The sequence below is a fragment of the Watersipora subatra genome, chromosome 8, assembly GCF_963576615.1.
Source record: "Watersipora subatra chromosome 8, tzWatSuba1.1, whole genome shotgun sequence".
NCBI classification, from domain to species: Eukaryota; Metazoa; Bryozoa; class Gymnolaemata; order Cheilostomatida; family Watersiporidae; genus Watersipora; species Watersipora subatra.
In genome coordinates this window covers 37,141,459-37,160,598 of record NC_088715.1, presented here as the reverse complement: position 1 = coordinate 37,160,598, position 19,140 = coordinate 37,141,459, and the positions used below count along the sequence as shown (strand labels likewise).

Sequence of the window (19,140 nt, the reverse complement as noted above, 5' to 3'; positions counted from 1 at the left end):
TACGATTGTACATGTATGTATGTATATATATATATATGTATATACATGTATATGTCTATGCCTGTATGTATGCACTTCTATGTAATGTTATCTAGACGCATTTACTGAGCTATATATAACATATTTGGCGTGCAGTTTTCAGTTTCCTTACCTTTTAGCAAAAACCATGTACCTGCCTAATTTTGCAAAAAGCATCGCAATGTCAAAACATACATTCATTTCTCATTACCGTATAACATTTGTGTGTCTTGTATAGCATGTTGTTACATATGATATGTTTATAATGCATGATATTATGCATATAAATATGCTGCATTATATACAATTAAATGCAATTACCACATGTTTACAAGTGAGCGGATTAACTGTAACAATTCGTATATGGTATGATCACATGGATTGTATATATCCTGTGTTTACTGTCTATATATATATACATATATATGTCTATATGTATATATATACATGTATATATACATATATATATCCTGTGTTTGCTGTCTATATCCATCTATGTCTATATATATATATATATATATCCTTTGTTTACTGTTTATATCTATCTATGTCTATATATATATATATATATATATATATATATATATATCCTCTGTTTACTGTCTGTATCTATCTATGTCTATATATATATATATATATATCCTGTGTTTACTGTTTATGTCTAGGATTATATATATCTTGTGTTTACTGTCTGTATCTATCTATGTCTATGTATATTCTGTGTTTACTGTCTATATCCGTCTATGTCTATATATATCCTGTGTTTACTGTTTATATCTATCTATGTTTATATATATCCTGTGTTTACTGTCTATATCTGTCTATGTCTATATATATCCTGTGTTTACTGTCCATATCTATCTATGTCTATATATATCCGGTGATTACTGTTTATATCTCTGTATGTCTATATATATCTATCTCCTGTGTTTATTGTAGAATGTCTACTTAGTAGGAGAGGACGATCCCGGAGATCTTGGTATAGGCAGTTCTAACCATCCAGACACACCCATGTTAGCTTTCATGTAAACTTTTGTCATTTTCCATTTCATTCAGCAAAAAAGTTTTGTACCTTGACAACAAAAGAGGAAATTTAGAGTGATAGCATGATCTTCCTTATGAAAATATTGTAAATTGTGCAAAAAAATTATATCATAGGAAGATCGTACAATTATATTTTTGCTCTATTTTATGAGCAGTTTGAATGCACAATTGCATCATTTCATTCATATGAGAGGAACTATTTATAATGTCATCCGCATAGCTATTTTTAGCAGTATTATAATATTGGTTAATTGGGAGTCGTTGGGTCCCGGTATTTGCTCACAGGTTGTTGACAGTCTCTTTGTGCACACAGTTCTCATAAACACTATTCATGTATTTTCTGATTTCGAGCAGCCTGTGTGAAAAGTTGTCTGTTTCTTCTCTTCATTTACCCTGTTTCGTAGTTTAACTGTGGCCTCTGTTTACTTACTGTTAGATAGTTTGTGGTCTCTAGTCTCTAGTATGATTACACTAAACTCTACTCTAACTGGTTTTTTTTATTAAAAAAAGTTTTTAAAAATACACAAATGTGAAATGTATGTGTTGAAACAGAACTAGAAGTCAAGGGAGACCATCGAGTGAGCAGCAGAGAGACAGATATAATCAAGCAAGAGTTTTGATAGTATCATGTACAAATAGTACAAGGAGAATGCTACAATAGTACAAGGAGAGTGTTACAATAGTACAAAGAGAATGCTACAATAGTACAAGGAGAGTGCTACAATAGTACAAGGAGAATGCTACAATAGTACAAGAAGAGTGCTACAATAGTACAAGGAGAATGCTACGATAGTACAAGGAGAGTGCTACAATAGCCCGGCAGTTGGCCGGTCCTCTTACTGCTGGCCAGTGGCAAGTCATTCATAATCTCGGCTAAGCCAGTCTTTCTTCTTCTCAACCTGCCTTTTCTAGGGCTCCCTCTCCCTCAGGGCTTAGTTGAGCCAAGTAATCATTCTGCCAGCCGGAGGGTTGCTCCGGCCGGTTGGCCGAATCATTGGCCAAGCTGGCATCATGTGCAAAGTATTCTAGCTTTTAGCTACACGCTACCGTCATAAAACAGAATGAAAAATCAAAAATTATGTAAAATCTATGCATAACTATGCCACAGAGTAAGGTAATATGTGAAACCATGTGAGGTCATGACATAATCTATATGTGTCTACGTAGGCTGAGGCCATGACATAATTTATATATGTGCAGGGTTAACCGAACAGGAACATTAGATAGAATGTAGAGTGTCATCCCTTTTTAATGAGAATGATGAGAGATTTGCCAGACAGACACAACAATTGTAGGAGAGACAGAGGTCACATTCATCAGTAAGTACTTGCCGAACCTGTGAACAAATTTCTGTGCAACCTAAAAGTGGTTTAGTGATCCCATACTTATTACATATGACAGCTTTATTAAAGTTGTTAAACTCAAAGCAGCCGCTCCTAATTTTAAAGAGCCTCTGTAAGATTGACAACCAAATAGTTGGCTATGTAATAAAGATCATATTTGTTGTAAAATTTAGGTATTGTGATAAAAAAAATCTTTCAGGTGTTTGAGTATGTGCTCTCCCAGAAACCTTTGTGAGCGTGGGTTAAAGTCTTGCTATTGTGTACACGAAATTCCTGGCCTGGTCAGGTTTGGCACATCGACTCTGACTCAGTTGACAGCTGGAGTAGAACGAGCAACTGCTGCTACATCCATAAAACTTAAAGGTGAGACATGCCATAGCCTACTCTATTATATTGCATCTCCTTTCTTGAGTGTTCATTCAGCATCAGAACATTGTTCAGTACGTGAGACAAGAGGAATTTGGTTTCCAGATACAAGTCCTCTAACATCTTACCTTTCCTTTAGTTCCGCTACTTAACTAGCATCTCTCAGTACTAACCAGTATACATTTCTATTATGTTATCTAGCTTATAAAATACACAATCATGCGTTGCACAACATGTCATAACTCATAATACTCAGTTGTTACACATGGCGCTGTCTGTTTTTTCAGAATGGCTTTTACCAAGGTGATTTTCATGAAAGTGATACGGTAAAGCATTCACGCCGCTCTGTAAAGCATTTTAATTGCATGTATTACTTCACATCTTACATGATATGTTAGGAACGAGTAACTAAACATGCATTTTTTGCTGACAACAGTTATTATCAGTTGCTCTGAGCTTTTATCAAAAATACTGCAATTAGTCTGTAGAGCGTGCATGTATTTTAATGTACACAATTTAAAACAGATATTCATTGCAGATATAAACAGTTCTTTTACTCTTTTTGCAGTCACATCAATGAAAGGTAAAAGATCAAGGACATCTGTAAGTTTGATTTTATTGTGTGTGCAGTTTATGAATATATTTCTAATGTATGTTAAACATAGTAGTGTCTGAGCAAATATGTGCTCTGATGTGTTTTCTGTAGTTCTACACGTAATCTCTGTAGTTCTACATGTATTCTCTATAATTCTACATGAGTTCTATGTAGTTCTACATGTATTCTCTATAATTCTACATGAGTTCTATGTAGTTCTACATGTGTTCTCTGCAGTTCTACATGAGTTCTATGTAGTTCTACATGTGTTTTCTGCAGTGTCGCATTAAGTTTAAGCTTTGCTCTTGTTGTTCTAATGAGCATGTGGTTCATAAGCAGTTCCATGAGGCTCAAAATACAAGCATCAATCCAGACACCAGTTTAATCTACCAACCAGCACTAAAAGCTAACTTGATCCAAATTTGTTGGACAGCATGGTTTATTATGTTTTATTGCAGAAAATATACTTATACAATGCCCATGTCTATTTATTAGTAGTTAAAAAGTTTCAAAATAACTTTTTTTTATGCTGCTAGTTAATTATGGACATCATTCCCACCCTTGATTGGTTGCAATGATTTTCGTAATAATAAATATAAACTTTGTTAGTAATGCTCTGAATAAAACAAGAATGGTGTCCATAAAATTTCCTTTTACTTTGCCCAAATTTGAATAAATATTATTTGTGTCACGATTCACGATATTTATATCTGAGGAATAAAATTAAGTTTCAGTTCACAATATTTGTGACAGGCTGAGATACCTTTGCCATGATCAATGATTTGCCATGACTTCAGACTTATTTACAAAAGGATCGGCCATTGTTGATTCAGACATTCAACTGTTAGGGTGCCGATACCATTCTTTATACCAAGATTGAGGGGCGCATACTTTTATGGAAGACTATAGTTATAGTATGCTGACCGTTGCATACACTGTGAGAGATCATTATGCATAATAGCTATGTGTACAATTATTCTTAGTGCCGCATATGGCAGTGTGCTTGGCTACGATTTTAAATATCGGTGCTTGATTTTCATGTTGTGCAATAGTTTTTTCTAACACTTGTAGCGTGGCTTCAAGCAGACAAACGCGGCTCTTATTATAGTAAAAGCTACTGAATGCTCGAGCTGTACAAGTAATAAAACAAGTTTTGCACAAACCTGTTTTTATTTTCAATTAACATATACAACATTTACCATTTTAACTTTTAAATGAGGATGTTGTTTATTTTTGTATGCGCTATTGCTCAAGTTTATGCCATATATACTTATACTAGCTGTACCACCCGGCGTTGCCTGGGTAATAAAAATTCTATGGACAGAAAGTTGATTTTTCCTTAACAGATAACGACATTTACTATTCTAACTTTCAAACTACATATCATGAGAGAAGTTTCTCTGTAGTTGAAATAAATTAGGAGAGAAAATAAAGTCTGCAAAAGTTTTCAAACTTTGTCAAACTGTAACTTTCAAACATTACATCATGAGGGAATGATTTTGTGCAGAACAGGTTCTTTTCTTTGGATGTATTGGACAATGTGTAACTTCTGAGAATACTTGTATTTAACAGATTAATAAAAAAATATGACAGAATATGGTAGTATTTTGTGGTTGAAATTTTATTAGAACAATGTCTGCCCCAAATGGTTGAATCAAAAATTAATATTAATAGGAAAGGTTGGAAACTAACTAAGTAATAATAGGTAACAGTGATAGGACAATGAATAATGGTTAAACTTCAAACAGATATTAAACTCAAATTATGTTTAAAAAATGCAAGTTGCAATAAAAACGATACTGTAACAAACTTTAAAAACTTATATTATAAACTTCAAAAGTTATACAAAGTTTATAAATGTAATAAGAGAATGTAAATCTACCTATATATATATATTTCTCAAAGTATGTAAATGTATGTAAATATAAGAGAGTGAGGAATAACTGATACTAACGATAAATCTTACAGATAATCTTCCATTAATCTTACAAATGATTGTTGTAAAATGGGAAAATAATTACGAATTACTAATTGGTTAGGTTTAAAAGGAAAGGTGTGTAAGCTAATACACAAAGCAAGCACTGATAGAAAAAAATTTTGAAGCACGCATTTCACGAACAAAACATTTGGCTGTTGAGAAAAGGAAATAGCGCTTGTTACTACACTATATCGCTATTAAAATAAACGCTAATTAACAAAATGAACAACATTTAACAAAATAAAAACAACTGAAAAGGTTTTTAAATTTTTTCAAACAACTGTAACTTTCAAAATTCATATCATGAGTAAAAGGTTCTCAGACCACTGTAAATTTAAAAGTTCATAACTTTCAGCTTTTAATAACGTAGAGTTCAACCTATTCTAGCGGAGTTCTAGCGTTACTAACCAAGTTTTTCGAGATCCGAAACAATGTTTCCCATTAAAATCAAATGATGTAAATTTTAATCCGTTCCAAGATGAGGAAACAATGAAACAGCAAAAAATGCAACAGATATTCGCATCAAAAATCGTAGGAAAAAGAAAATATAAACAGCAATGGCCTGTTTACTTTACATCTTTAACTTAACATCTTTACTTAACAACAGTAACTTTCAAACATCATATCATGAGGAAAAGCTTTTGAGCAGGACAACTAAATTAAAAATAAATAAAAGAACTGTATTTTCAACATTTTACACCATAAGATGTACTGTATAGTGCATACTATAAATGGAAACGGGTGTATATAGATCGTGTTTAATTTTAACAAGTTGTTTTATGTTTATGTTGGAAAAAGTTTTTCGAGATCCAAACAATTTATCCCATTAAATAAAATTATATAGATTTTAATCCGTTCCAAGATGAGGAAAAACTGGGGTAAATTCGGAGATATACTTCGGTAAACATTTTACACCATAAGATGTACTGTATACTGCATACTATAAATGGAAACGGGTGTATATAGATCGTGTTTACTTTTAATAAATTGTTTTATATTTATGATGTTGGAAAAAGAAAGCAAAAGTAAACGTTTCGTACGTTTAGCTTTTAAAACATCCAAAGCGTTAAAGGTTAAAATACAATACTAAAAAATATGCAACAGATAGTTACATCAAAAATCGTAGAAAGAAAATATAAACAGCAATGACCTGTTTATTTTACATTTTTAAAGGAGACTCGTCATCCAAAACAATTTAGGGTAACTCGACTGGAAGAGTTAACTCCCTAGCAAACTTCTTCGATAGAGGAGGCGTCGTCCCACATGGTTTCTCCCTTTTTGTAAAGAATTTACAAAGCGTAAAATGCTTACCTATTTGTTTCCGAGCGTTTCCGGAACTTTTCTAATTGCAATGCGCATGCTCCAGTTTAGTGTAGAACCGAATCTGTGTTTGAGCTCTGAGGCAAACAAATCTCAAAATACAGTGAAACATGGATAACTCAACCTTCACGGGACCGAGCAAAAGTGTTTGAGTTATCAGAGCGTTCAAGTTATCAGAGCACAGTCACAAGTGAATGTATTTATCAGTAGATACATATACAAACTACATGTATATATAAAACTAAAGTATAGGTTGTTTGTTGTAAGTTAAAGGGCATCTGATGTAGAGTTTTAAAGTATTTATCAGAAAGTGTAGATATTTTTATACACTTGAGATTTGTGTGTTGTTTTAGGTGATGTGACTGCCAGAACTTTTTCAGATTAACATTGGCAAAACCTAATTGCGGTTAAAATGCTCAGAAGACATTTTTTCTTCCGAGTGTTTTACTCGAGATCAATTTTGCCAATTTTAATCTTAAAACGTCTTGTCAGTCACATCACCTAAAACTGCAAACAAGTCTCAGCCCAATAGAAAAATATCTATTCTTTCTGATAATTTTTAAAACTGGACATAAGTAAACATTTATGACCAATGCAAAAAAGCATGCTTTACATCTGATCAGTTGTTTCATTTAAAAAACTTATCGAGTGTAGTCTGTGACAAGGTATTTTTTTGACAAAGATCAACAGTGTGACTTATTGTAGAAATAGATTTTAAACAGTTATTATAGCCCTTAAAACCTTGTTAGTCTTTTCTAACAAAATTGGCCCATCGATAGGTACGCCTTCACTACGCACTTGTCTAAACCAAGTCAATAATACACCATCCAAATCATCGTGCGACGTTGAACGATCTCTTAGCCTTGATGAATTTTGGTCACATAACGATCTTATTCTTTCTTTTTGTTTAATCCATGTTGACACTGTACTTTTTGGAAGATTTTCTCTTTTCGATAATGCTGATAGCTTTTGTCCTGCTTCGATTTCCTCGAGTACTTTAAGTTTGTCAGAAGGTTTCCACGCTTTTCTTTGCTTGCGTGATGCCATCGTAAAGTGGATGTCTGTTGTAGCGGACGCCAAGCCACGAGCCTATTTGAGACAATTTATCTTTATGTATCCGCATATAATCACTGTTACAATATGTTTTTTGCATGCTGTGTCTATCTTTATTAAATTTTTATCACTAATACCTTCTAACGTTTATAGCTTGGCCGTAACTAAGCGAACGTCTTACCGACCCTATTAATCATTTTTATACGATTTCTTTTTCGGTTCCATTATACGGTATGGGGGGAATTATATGTACACTATACGCGTATAAAAAGCGCTTTCGTTAAGAAAGCAGAGTGGTCTCAGCTCCACGACTAGTGGAAACTCCTTCGAAACAAATTGAACGGAAACCACGTTTGTGAATTCGGCAAAAAACTGTTCGAGTTAACGGTGCCGAGGTCGAGTTATATAGAGCCATTTATCATTGCGTGAGAACGGACCAAGCAAATCCATTTGAGTTAACCATGTGTTCGATATATCCGAGGGCGAGTTATCCATGTTTCACTGTATTTGGTAAAAACCTAAGGCTAAAATAATTAGCACGCGCACGGCGTTATATTTTATATGAAAACGCATCAGATCGCTATGTCGTAATAGCTCAGTGGTAGAGCAGAAAAACAAAACCTTCGTCGATGAGAGAGCCGTCGTGAGTTCGAATCCATCAGATTGCTGAAAATCTAGATTTTAAGATCTATAGCTGGATTTCCGACGAAGGAACACACAAAGACACTGAGTTTGAGAAATATATATATACTAGCTGTGCCACCCGGCGTTGCCCGGGTAATAGTAGAGTATTTGGACAAAAAATTGATTTGTATTTAACATATTACAACATTTGCCATTCTAACTTCCAAACTACATATCATGAAAAAAGTTTTTTGTCTTATAAACGATGAGAAGTAGTGAGAGTTTTGCTATTAGGCAATTTAATAATGTTAGCAAACGGCTTCTCGTGACGTTATGCTATGACCCACGGCATACGTAAAGCTGTTAGGTATTGCTCTGATATAATGCCTTATATTGGTAGGCTAACAATTCGACTTCCATAGTCCAGTGTACTAGGCGTAAGACTTGTGAACGGCTTGGTCCGAGATCGAATCTTCTTCGTTACGGAATATTTGTTTCAAGATTTTAAGATCTATAACCAGATTTCCGACGAATGAACACACGACACACAGACTTTGAGAAATATATATATAGATAGACTAACAGAATGCTTGGTGTTGCACGGGTAATGAAAAACAGCTTACAAACAGTGATAGGTAAAGTAGTTGCCATTGGCTAATTTGAATGAGCTCGTATTCGTATTGCTAATCCTACTAATAAGAACAGTGAGAGCGAGATTTAGTGATGTTGCGTGTAACGCAGAGTCATGCATATTTTATCCCAGATAATGACTCATATCACAGAAGGAATTCGTTGCATCCAGTGTAGCTCAAGCTGAAGCATGAAGCATGCATATTTTAACCAATCGCCATTAAAGATTGACAGGTATAACAAGTATGTGCACAATATTTCCATAGTGTGGCAAGTAGCCCATGTGGCATAGCGAAAAGCATTCCTGTCTGCCGAACCAAGGTTTCCGAATTGAATTCCGGTGAAAGCGGGTTTTTTTTTGCGTTCCTAAAACTTTATCGCCATAACTGGACATACTGGTGACAACCAAACAACAAACAAACACTTGGATATATATACATGTATATCTATATATATCTTTCTCAAAGTCCGTATGTCTGTTGGAAATCCGGCTATAGCTATTATTAGAACAGCTGAGCTTGACAACAATAAAGACTCAAATTCATGGAATTTCCTGGAAATTCATTAAATTCTTACTGTCATTGGAAGCCTAACCTTATTAACTAGCTTAGTGGAGTTTCCATTGGCAATATGCCAGGCCACTAGCTTGAAAGGCACAGTTGTTTGACAAAGTTTTAAAACCTTTACAGTTGTTTTTATTTCTCTCTTAGTTTATTTCAACTACACGTCACACCTCTCATGATATGTAGTTTGAAAGTTAGAATGGCAAATGTTGTTATATGTTAAATACAAATCAATTTTCTGTCCAAAGACTCTTCTATTACACGGGCAACGCCGGGTGGCACAGCTAGCCAAAAAGAATGCAACTCCTGTTTTTGCGCTTTGCCAAATGACTGTTTTATTATTAAAACAGTCCTTTGGCAAAGCAACTCAATTACTGTGTACATCACTACTATGTGTACAACACTATTGCTACAAGCTGATTCTGTATCAGCAGAATGTGACGGGCTCTAAACTATGCCAAAATTTCCTTGTTTAATAAACATTTAAAACAAGTCGCAGTAATAATGGTCTATCGATATTACCAGAAGTGGCAGTAGCAGCGATTGGCTAGGTCTCATTTGCTTTTCTAACTTTTAGCAATGTGGGATACAAAGGTTATGTACGCCTAGTAAGTTCTTACGCTAATGACACTGCTATCTTGTGCTTGAAAAAAGCTCAGAAGTTGTATATAAACTCAAGTCGACTACATGTATAGGTACATAAATAGAAAGTATGGTGACAACATAAGCTCTAACTAGCTGGTGGAATACCCTGAATATTACTAACAATTGCTTTCACACTAAGTGGAATGTCAATAGTGACTATTCACTTTTTCCTCCTTCAGCTACATTAGGTCCCATAACTGCCAAAATTGCTGCTAGAAAGCCTACAAACGAATACTTGGAGTTCGATGCATCCTCCTTATAGTTAATAATATTGTAAAGGTTTGTGCGACCTTCACTTTCCTCCACTAGAACAAGACTCGTGCATGATTACAATACATATATTTCTGCTTAGTTCATCAAGGTGTACAAGAAAGAATCAAGTAACTGGCAATGAACAGGCCCAGAACAGCTCCGTTCTTCTACACAAATGTTTAAGCTTATATAGCTAGTAAGCTCCGCCTCCGTTCTACTTGGCTGGACCCGGCATGGCTCTGGCTTGGCTGAACTCCGACCTCATCAACGCGCCTGACTGAACACAGCTTGGTTCGGCTTAACTCAGCCCTATGCTCAGCTCCCAGTGGACCACATTCCACAACACTCTCCCCCATTGGTGACCATGGTCTCCAATCTAGACCTTGGGAGAGAGCCTATGGTAGCCATGTGGCAGACCTCCTCATCTCCTGTCAGGGTTCTGCCCAGGTCCTCCGCAGCCGTGTCTGAGGCAGCCGTGTCGTTTGCCGGCCTCGGCGGCCGCCTTCTCCCACTCTCGATCTCCCTGGTCTGCTGCCGCACCGACTGGCTTCGGTGCACTTAGGGCTTCCTCAGCTTCTTTCAAGCTCCTGGTGACCGAAGCCAATAGTTCTGGCAAAGACGCATCACATGCGTCATCCAAGTTCTCCAACAAACTGAGGGCGACCGGGGTGAGTGAGTGCTCCAACAGAACGGCCCTGGTAGCGGCCGTGAGAACTACCTGGTTGTCCTTTTGTCCCACCTTCGGGTCGTTTGCCAGTGACTCCATCGAGTAGTGCACCCTATTCCCGTACCGGTCCGGCCTTCTAGTAGTCCGAGCTGGCCTTGGGTTGTAGCGGACAGGTTCCGATGAAGTCTCCGGTGTTGGAGCCGTTCCGGTCTCCTCCGGGTTTGATTTCGGCTCTTTCGGAACTTCTTTAAGTGGGACCGGATTGGCTTCTGCTGAACTTGGAGAGCGTCTTTAGCATCCCTGGCGTTCTCCTTCCTCCGGTCAGACCGGATTTTCTCCCAGAGTTACCCCCTGTCCTTGCTTTTCAGCAGCCTCTAGCAGCAACCTTTCCCAGTTGAGAGGCGGCATTATTGGCACAGGGTCCACTCTGGCCTCTTCTTGTGTCGAGCTCCGTTCATGATAGGACCCCTCCTTGGCTCCAGAGTGGCTGGGCCTGTCCCAACCTCTCTGGGCAAGCATGAGAGGGTTTTAGTCTTTCTTCGCACTGGATGGAAGACTGGCCCTGCCATTCCACCAGATATGTGTGGTTCCCCCAGGCCTTCAGGATTTCGCCTGCAGCTTGGGATTTTCTCCCCGTCTCCGGCGTTTGTTCGTGAGCCATACCCAGTCGCCTGGGGCGTACAGCGGTGGCTCTTCCCTGTTTTCTTGCCACACCTCTATCTGGCTTCGCCGTAGTGCCTTGTGCACTGTGTGCAATCTTCGCTGCACCTCCAGAGCGTGCTCGTGGGCAGGAAAGAACTCGGTCGATGGTGGGTGGCTACCCAGCTGGTCTGGCAACCTCAGCACACGTCCCAACATTAGCATATTGGCCGTTTCTCCAGTCGCGGAGTGGGGGTTGCTTCTTTATGCCCTCATCAACTGGGGGAGCAGTAGATCCCACTCATCCTGTCCCCAAGCCAAAAGCAGCGCCCTCAAGGAGTTTCCGAGTCCCCGGTTATTCCACTCCCCGATTCCATTTGTCTGTGGATGATACGGAGTCGTGTGGGTCTTCCCCACATTCCAGAGTTGGCACAGTTTGGCCATCAGTTGGCTCTCGAACTGCGCCTCCTGGTTCCTGTGGATCTGCTCAAGCAATCCCAGGTAGCAGAAGACCCACTCATCCAGTGTGTTGGCGACCACCGTGGCCGTGGCGTCAGGTAGTGCCAATGGTCCTGCCACTGGGTAAAGTGGTCGGTGAGAACCAGCACCCGCTTTTTTCCTTTGATGTGACAGAAAATAGCCCCACCAGATCCACGGCCACCTTCTGTCAGAGTCATCCTGCATAGAGCCTCCTTTTTTCTCCGGCTGCCTTCGTCCCTCCATGCTTTGCGGCCTGGCACACCTCGCGACTCTTGATAAGCCGTCTGACTGTGGACGTCAGTCCGGGCCAGTACCACATCAGTTGGAGGCGACTTATCGTCTTTCCCATCACAGAGAGAGCCAGGGCGTGCGTTTGCTACACCATGATTTACCACATGTTCGGGGGGCAGATGGCGCACCATCTGGCGTGGCTCTGCGGGGCCACGCGTGCTTCCAGCTACGCCGTCCTGTTGTATGCGCAGAGAGCCCCGCATGTGATGCAGGATGTCCAGCTCTCTGCTCCCGACCTCCAGGTGTTCTGCTGGCACCTCCTCTCCTGTTGCGATGGCACGGTACATGATGGCCACTGGTCCCTGTCCAGTAGCCTGTGTCCTTGCCAGTTTGCCTTTTGGTCCTGTCACTCCTAGGAGGGCTGATAGCCCCTCGGGGGAACCTCCGGCATCCAGGTTCAATCTCGCCACTGTTGGGGCGGGAGTCTCGTGCGGGTTGCCAGCCGGCCCTCCAGGGTATGCGACGTTGCCCAGGATCGATCCTGCTCTATCGAGGGCAGGAGTCCTATCCAGGCAACTGGTTGGTACCCATGCGGCTAACGGCCCTCGTCCCTTGCCAGCTCCTTCCCTGAGAGGCCCCCGCCCTTCTGTTCAATGCTTGCGCATTGCCGGCAGTCCTCGCAGGTTTACCAGCTCAATCCATCTGCATCCTTGTGGCGAGTGCCTGATCGGTGCTCCAGGATGTAGCGGAACTCCGCCAAGATGTCAAGCCACCGGGCTATTTGGTTTGAGGGTTCCCTCCTCCTTCATTGCCACCAGAGTGACGCGTGGTTCGTCCATAGGAGGACTCCTGGCCATACAGACATGGCCGAAAGTGTTTGACCGCCTTTATTACCGCAAGTAACTCCCGTCGAGTGACGCAGTAATTGCGTTCCGAGGGGGTGAGGGTTTTGCTGTAGTAGGCAATGACTCTCTCACATCCCTCCTGTACTTGGGACAGCACGGCTTCCACTCCACATCCGCTGGTATCCGTGTCCAGGATGTACTGCCTCCGAGGATCCAGATAGCCCAAGATCGGGGCGATGCTGATGATCTCCTTCAGCGTATTGAAAGCAGCCTGTTCTCCCTCCGCCGATTTCCAGGGCTCTCCCTTTACAGTCAGTCGGTGCAAGGGGTGTGCTATAGTGGTGAACTCCAGGATATATTGTCGGTAATAGCCGAACGTCTCAAGGAATTCTTAGAGTTCCCTCACTCCGCGTGAACCTGGCCACTTTGCTACTGCCTCCACTTTGTCGGGGTCTGTAGAGACTCCGTCCTGGCTTACAATGTGACTCAGATAGCGGACCTGGGGTTGCAATAGCTCACACTTGGAGGGCTTCGGTTTTAATCCGGCCTTGTTGAGTCTCTGGAAGACCTCCTCTAGCCGATATAGATGCGAATCAAAATCCGGGGCGATGACAATAATATCATCCAGATATAGCAGCAGCATTCTCCAGTGGAAGCTATGTAGAATGCGTTCCAAGAGTCTTTGGAAGGTGGCGGGAGCGGACATCAGTTTGAAAAGCAACACCTTTCACTTCCACAGCCTAGACCATGTCGAGAAAGCCAACTTCTCCTGTGCCTCTGTATCCAGGGGTACCTGCTAATACCCGCTTACCAGGTTAAGCGTGCTGAAATAGCGACTGCGAGACGGGGCATCCAGGCTGTTGTCGATCCTGGGTAGCGGGTAGGCATTCTGCTCCATGACGGCGTTGAGACACCGGTAGTCAATGCAGAAGCATCTCTTCCCGTCCTTCTTTCGGACCAACAACATGGGGGAGCTCCAAGCTCTTCCGGCTTGTTCGATGAGTCCTCGTTTGGGCAGATCCTAGACCTGCCTCTCGGCCTCTGCCTCCTTCTCCATTCTGAGTCTGTGAGGGGGTTGTTGGATTGGCCCAGTGCCCTCCTTAAGTGGAATAGAATGTTCCACCTCCAAGGTCCTTCCCACGTCATCATCACCCGTACTAAACACGGTGGCATACCGACGCAGCAAGACTGCCAACCTTGACATTTGTCCCATGTTCTCACAGTTTGGCCGGACTGCCTGGAACAATTCCTCAAGGTGAGCTGGCACTCCAATGATTGAAGTTGGACCGGCGTCGCACAGTAAGGAATTGTCCTTTTCGACCTGTGGGGTCTCCACTTCCGTGTACATGCCGATAGTGGCTCCGGACTGGAAAGTCAATGGCCGCTCCGTAGTGTTCATGCAGCAGGTGATGGCTTGTCTCTTGGATCCCGGCTGTTTCAGGCTACTGGCTACAGGAGGTCCGTCGGGAAATTCCTCAATTAGTCCCATGGGGCAATAGTTCCGTGTGGTGATGCGACAGTGTATCGCCATCTCTGTCTGGGCAGGAACCACTACCTCCCTTATCACCTGTACTTTGCTCTGTAGCAGTCGTCCATGCTGGTCTGTGCAGATTAGCTGTCTGCCATCCACTCAAACCACCGATTGCTCAAACTCGAGAGCGCATTGATGGGCCACGAAGAACGGCATTCCGAGGATGGCATCCTCGGTCAGTCGGCTCAGTGCGAAAACTTCCTCCCTTTTCACATCCCTCAAGCGGATAGTCAGACGAATTATCTCGTAGAAGAGGAGCCGTGTTCCGTCAGCCAATAGTCCGTGGCTGTCAATCTCCTCGAGTCGGTCCTGCACGGCTCCTGGCAATCGATTAAGTATTTGTTTATTGATCAGGTTGGTGGTGCATCCGGTGTCCAACAGGAACTGGATGGGCCGCCCCTCCACTTTTCAGAGGTCGGCTGAGGGCTTGCGCTTTAGTGGTATCCTCCAGGACATCCTCCGTGAGGCTTGGAAGGCTTCCTTTCCGTGGTGGGGTGAGGTCAGTACCTCGGGCCGTCCCACGTTCGGAGCAAATCTGCTGCTCCCGTGATTGCCACCCTCAAGGCAAAGAAGGGGTCGGTCCTGCCGCTTTGAAGGCAGGCTTCCAACTGTCCGGTCCAGTGGGAATGGTTCTCAGTGTCTGGGGCGGAGGGGATTTGGGAGTCACTCTCTTGCGTTTCGGGTTACGTCCCTGCTGTTCGCACGGAGGGGTGTAGGCAATATCCGGGACAGGGGGCTGTCTAGACTAATCTCACCCAATGACTGGTAATAATTCCATTTCACCACAGGCCCTTCCTGTGCACGAACTTCCTTTGATCTAGTCCTTGCTGGTTGAGACCAGCCATCAGCCGTCCTTGAGTCCCACAAAATCCTATTGTATTTCTGTGTTTGTTTGGCCTTGGCACAGCCAGCAGTTAGAACTACTGCTGTGGCAGTCCTTCGTTTCCCAAAGCCGGTTTGGTGTAGCAAGGGCAGTTCTTTTGTACATGCCCCGGTTGGCCACATCCCCAGCAAAGAGTAGCTGGCTGGCTCCTTTTCTCAGTTGGGGTGCGCATCTGCTCCTGAAGTCATTCCACCTTGTCCGTGAGGGTTTGGACTAGCCGGTCTAGTCATCCTATAACATCGATCTCGGCCGAGTTCACCTGGTCAGGGGTTCCTCCCTCCAGGGCTCACACCGAAGATCCGGTGGGTCTACGCTCACCTCCTTAAATCTGGAGGTAGTCATTTCCGGCTTGTACAGCGTCCGTCAGCGTGGGCGTAGATACCGCCAACAGATGTCCCTGCAGGGCAGGGTCTCTTAGCGAACTGGAGAAGGTCTCCATAGCTATGCCATTTCGGTGGCGATTCGGCAGGTTCCGTACACAATGCGCACCAACCTCTCAACCTCCATAGCATGCTCCTGCAGCGTCGTCCCTTCCTCTCATCTAAAGGCGGTGAGCTGGCTCAGCGCCTGTCTGGTGGATAGCCCGAACCTTGCCCGGAGGGCATCAAAAATGGCCTCCTGGTCCTCGGCCTGCCCACAGTCTTCAACCCGGTCGCCCAATGCTTCCCAGAGGAGCAATAGGGTTGCTCCTTCAGTCCACTGGTTAGTGTCGGCTACTTCCTTGAAGCAAACAATAAAGTATTCCATATCTCCTTTCTCAGTATACTGGGGATTCCTGAAGTGTAGCGCCGGTTCCTGAGCTCTCGGCATCAGCAATACCCACCCGCTCTAGTGCCTCGACTAGTCGGTTGGGTCCCGGGTCAGCGCTCCTGGCTTTCCTATTGGCCATGTCTGGCTTCCAGTAAGCTTCTGCTCTCCTCCTAAAGCAGTGCCTCGACTGTCCGCGGCTGCTGGCTCCTTTCTGGGTTTCTTCCCGTAGGAAGTTCTTTCAGTAGAAGCACACCGCTTCCTTAGGCAAGTCTTGCCGGATGCCCTAGTAGGTTTCTGCTCCTGGAGCAGTGCATCTGCCGGGTCTGATTAGTAGGCTTTCCACAGTTTTTCCTGGGTTTCTTCCAGTAGGAAGTTCTTCCAGTAAAAGCTTGCTGTCTCCTCAGATAAGTCCTTTCAGTAGGTTTCTGCTCCCGGAGCAGTGCATTTACTAAATCCAATCCTGTAAGGCTTTCCACAGCTCTCTTTGGGTTTTTTCCTGTTGAAAGTTCTTCCAGTAAGAGCGGTGTTGCCGTTTGTCAGGCAGCCCAGTTTATCCAGAGTCATGTGATTCAGATGTGAGTCCTGTGGTGGAGTTCTTGAGATCATTTCCAATCCCACTGCTGCCACCAGTATAAAGGTTTGTGCAACCTTCATTTTCCTCCACTAGTACAAGACTCATGCATGAGTACAATACATATATTTCTGCTTAGTTCATCAAGGTGTACAAGAAAGAATCAAGTAACAGGCAATGAACAGCCCCAGAACAGCTCTGCTCTTCTACACAAATGTTCGAGCTTATATAGCTAGTAAGCTCCTCCTCTGTTCTACTTGGCTGGACCCGGCATGGCTCTGGCTTGGCTGAACTCTGACCTCATCAACACGCCTGACTAAACACAGCTTGGCTCGGCTCAACTCAGCCCTATGCTCAGCTCCCAGTGGACCACATTCCACAACAATATTAAACTAAAATGGCACACAACTCCCCAAAACCAGTTTTGCTTCATTTACTTATCGTACACTCTGTACTTGTAAACATTATTCAATGCTTCAACATATATCATTGATGTTATACAATAATTCCAATAAACAGATGCACGATATGCTAGTTTAGCATACAATAAGTTTTGAGCAATCTCGTTATCGTTAGTAAAGAATTCTGAAATCTACAGCTAAATAAAATAATATTAATAAAATGCAAGTATCAGTTTGCTTTACAGTATTTACAACAAACGCTTTTCAGGAGAGATAAATCCGAACTAAGGCATTTGACTTGATACATAATACTCTTGTAAGCCATGCTATATGCACCAGCCTCATTTGATTACTACCCCAAAACCTTTACATGGAAATATCTAGTTTTGACTCTTTGATATTGTTTGCATTGTAGAGTGAGTTTGTGAGCAGCTGCAAGCCGGTGAGTAAGGTAGAATCACATTGGCCATTCTCCTTTCAAAAAGTGCGGTGTAATTGCTGACTGATCATATTTTTAAAGCGATAGAGTATAAAACATACAAGCACATAAAATATAAGCAGATATATAGAGCCGTGCTGGTGATATTATGCCTGAAGACAATGCTTGTTGTTTGTTAGGGGTGGTAAACTTATTGAAAAACGCATAGTGAGTGGTAGCTACAAGTTGCTTCTGCATCAGCGGAATGAGATGGGTTCTAAACTATGCCAAGCTTTCCTCGTTCAATAAACATTTAAAACAGGTCCCAGAAATAATGGTCTATCGATATTACCAGAACTAGCAGTAGCAGCGATTGGCTAGGTCTCATCTGCTTTACTAGCTTTTAGAAATGTGTGATACAAAGGTTATGTATGCCTAATAAGTTCTTATGCTAATGACACTGCTATCTTGTGCTTGAGAAAAGCTCAGTAGTTGTGCTTCCTTAATCTTATGGTTTGTGTAGACCTAAAAAATAAAAATAAATGCAATATTTGTTTTTCCTATATCTGAAGATTAATTAACAGTCTATTTCTGAAGATTACTGAACAGTATTTCTGAAGACTGCTGAACAGTTTATTTCTGAAGACTACTAAACAGTCTATTTCTGAAGACTACTGAACAGTCGATTTCTGAAGACTGCTGAACAGTCTATTTCTGGACTACTAAACAGTCTATTTTTGAAGGCTGATGAACTGTCTATTTCTAAAGACTACTAAACTGTCTATTTCTGAAGACTACTAAACAGTCTATTTTGGAAGACTACTGAAAAGTCTATTTTTGAAAACTACTGAACAGTATATTTTTGAAGACTACTAAACTGTCTATTTTGGAAGACTACTGAACAGTCTATTTCTGAAGACTACTGAGCAGTCTATTTCTGAAGGCTACTAAACAGTCTATTTTTGGAGAATGTTCAGATACTTAAAGGTTGACTTGCAACAAAATTCACATTACAGTTATTTGGTATCAAAATATTCACCATGTCTTACTCTGTTGTGTTGTAGGTGCCAAATATGTGGAAATGTGATTACAAGCTCTTAAAAGCTCAAAAACAAAAAGCCGCCGTAGATTGGAATCTCTTTATTTCGATGACGTAGTCAAGATAGTTTGGTTATTGTTTTGTCACGTGATGTTCTCACGGGAATTGAAAGCCCAATAAAAAGCTCAATATGAACTTATTGTAGCACTTGTTTATGACCAACACTTCGGGTTTTACCAAAGACCCCATATCAA

The 19,140-nt window shown here is 41.7% G+C and overlaps 2 protein-coding genes across 4 annotated transcripts in view; one reads left to right on the top strand and one right to left on the bottom strand.

The window, feature by feature from the left end:
• Positions 1-1,595, top strand: part of LOC137402123 (sodium/hydrogen exchanger 7-like) — a 72,463-nt gene extending 70,868 nt beyond the window's left edge. For all 3 annotated transcript variants that reach the window (XM_068088591.1, XM_068088590.1, XM_068088592.1), the window contains one exon: positions 958-1,595. In XM_068088591.1, the coding sequence (XP_067944692.1) occupies positions 958-1,047 (90 nt within the window). In that variant the 3' untranslated portion in view covers positions 1,048-1,595. The remainder of the gene's footprint in view (positions 1-957) is intronic.
• A 10,406-nt stretch (positions 1,596-12,001) lies between these two features.
• On the bottom strand, positions 12,002-14,260 carry LOC137402511 (uncharacterized). The gene is made up of 4 exons (XM_068089012.1): positions 14,105-14,260; positions 13,426-13,597; positions 12,610-13,091; positions 12,002-12,505 (listed from the first exon to the last, which is right to left on the bottom strand). Exons 1-4 carry the CDS (start codon positions 14,258-14,260, stop codon positions 12,002-12,004), a joined length of 1,314 nt encoding a protein of 437 aa, XP_067945113.1.
• Positions 14,261-19,140: the final 4,880 nt, after the last annotated feature.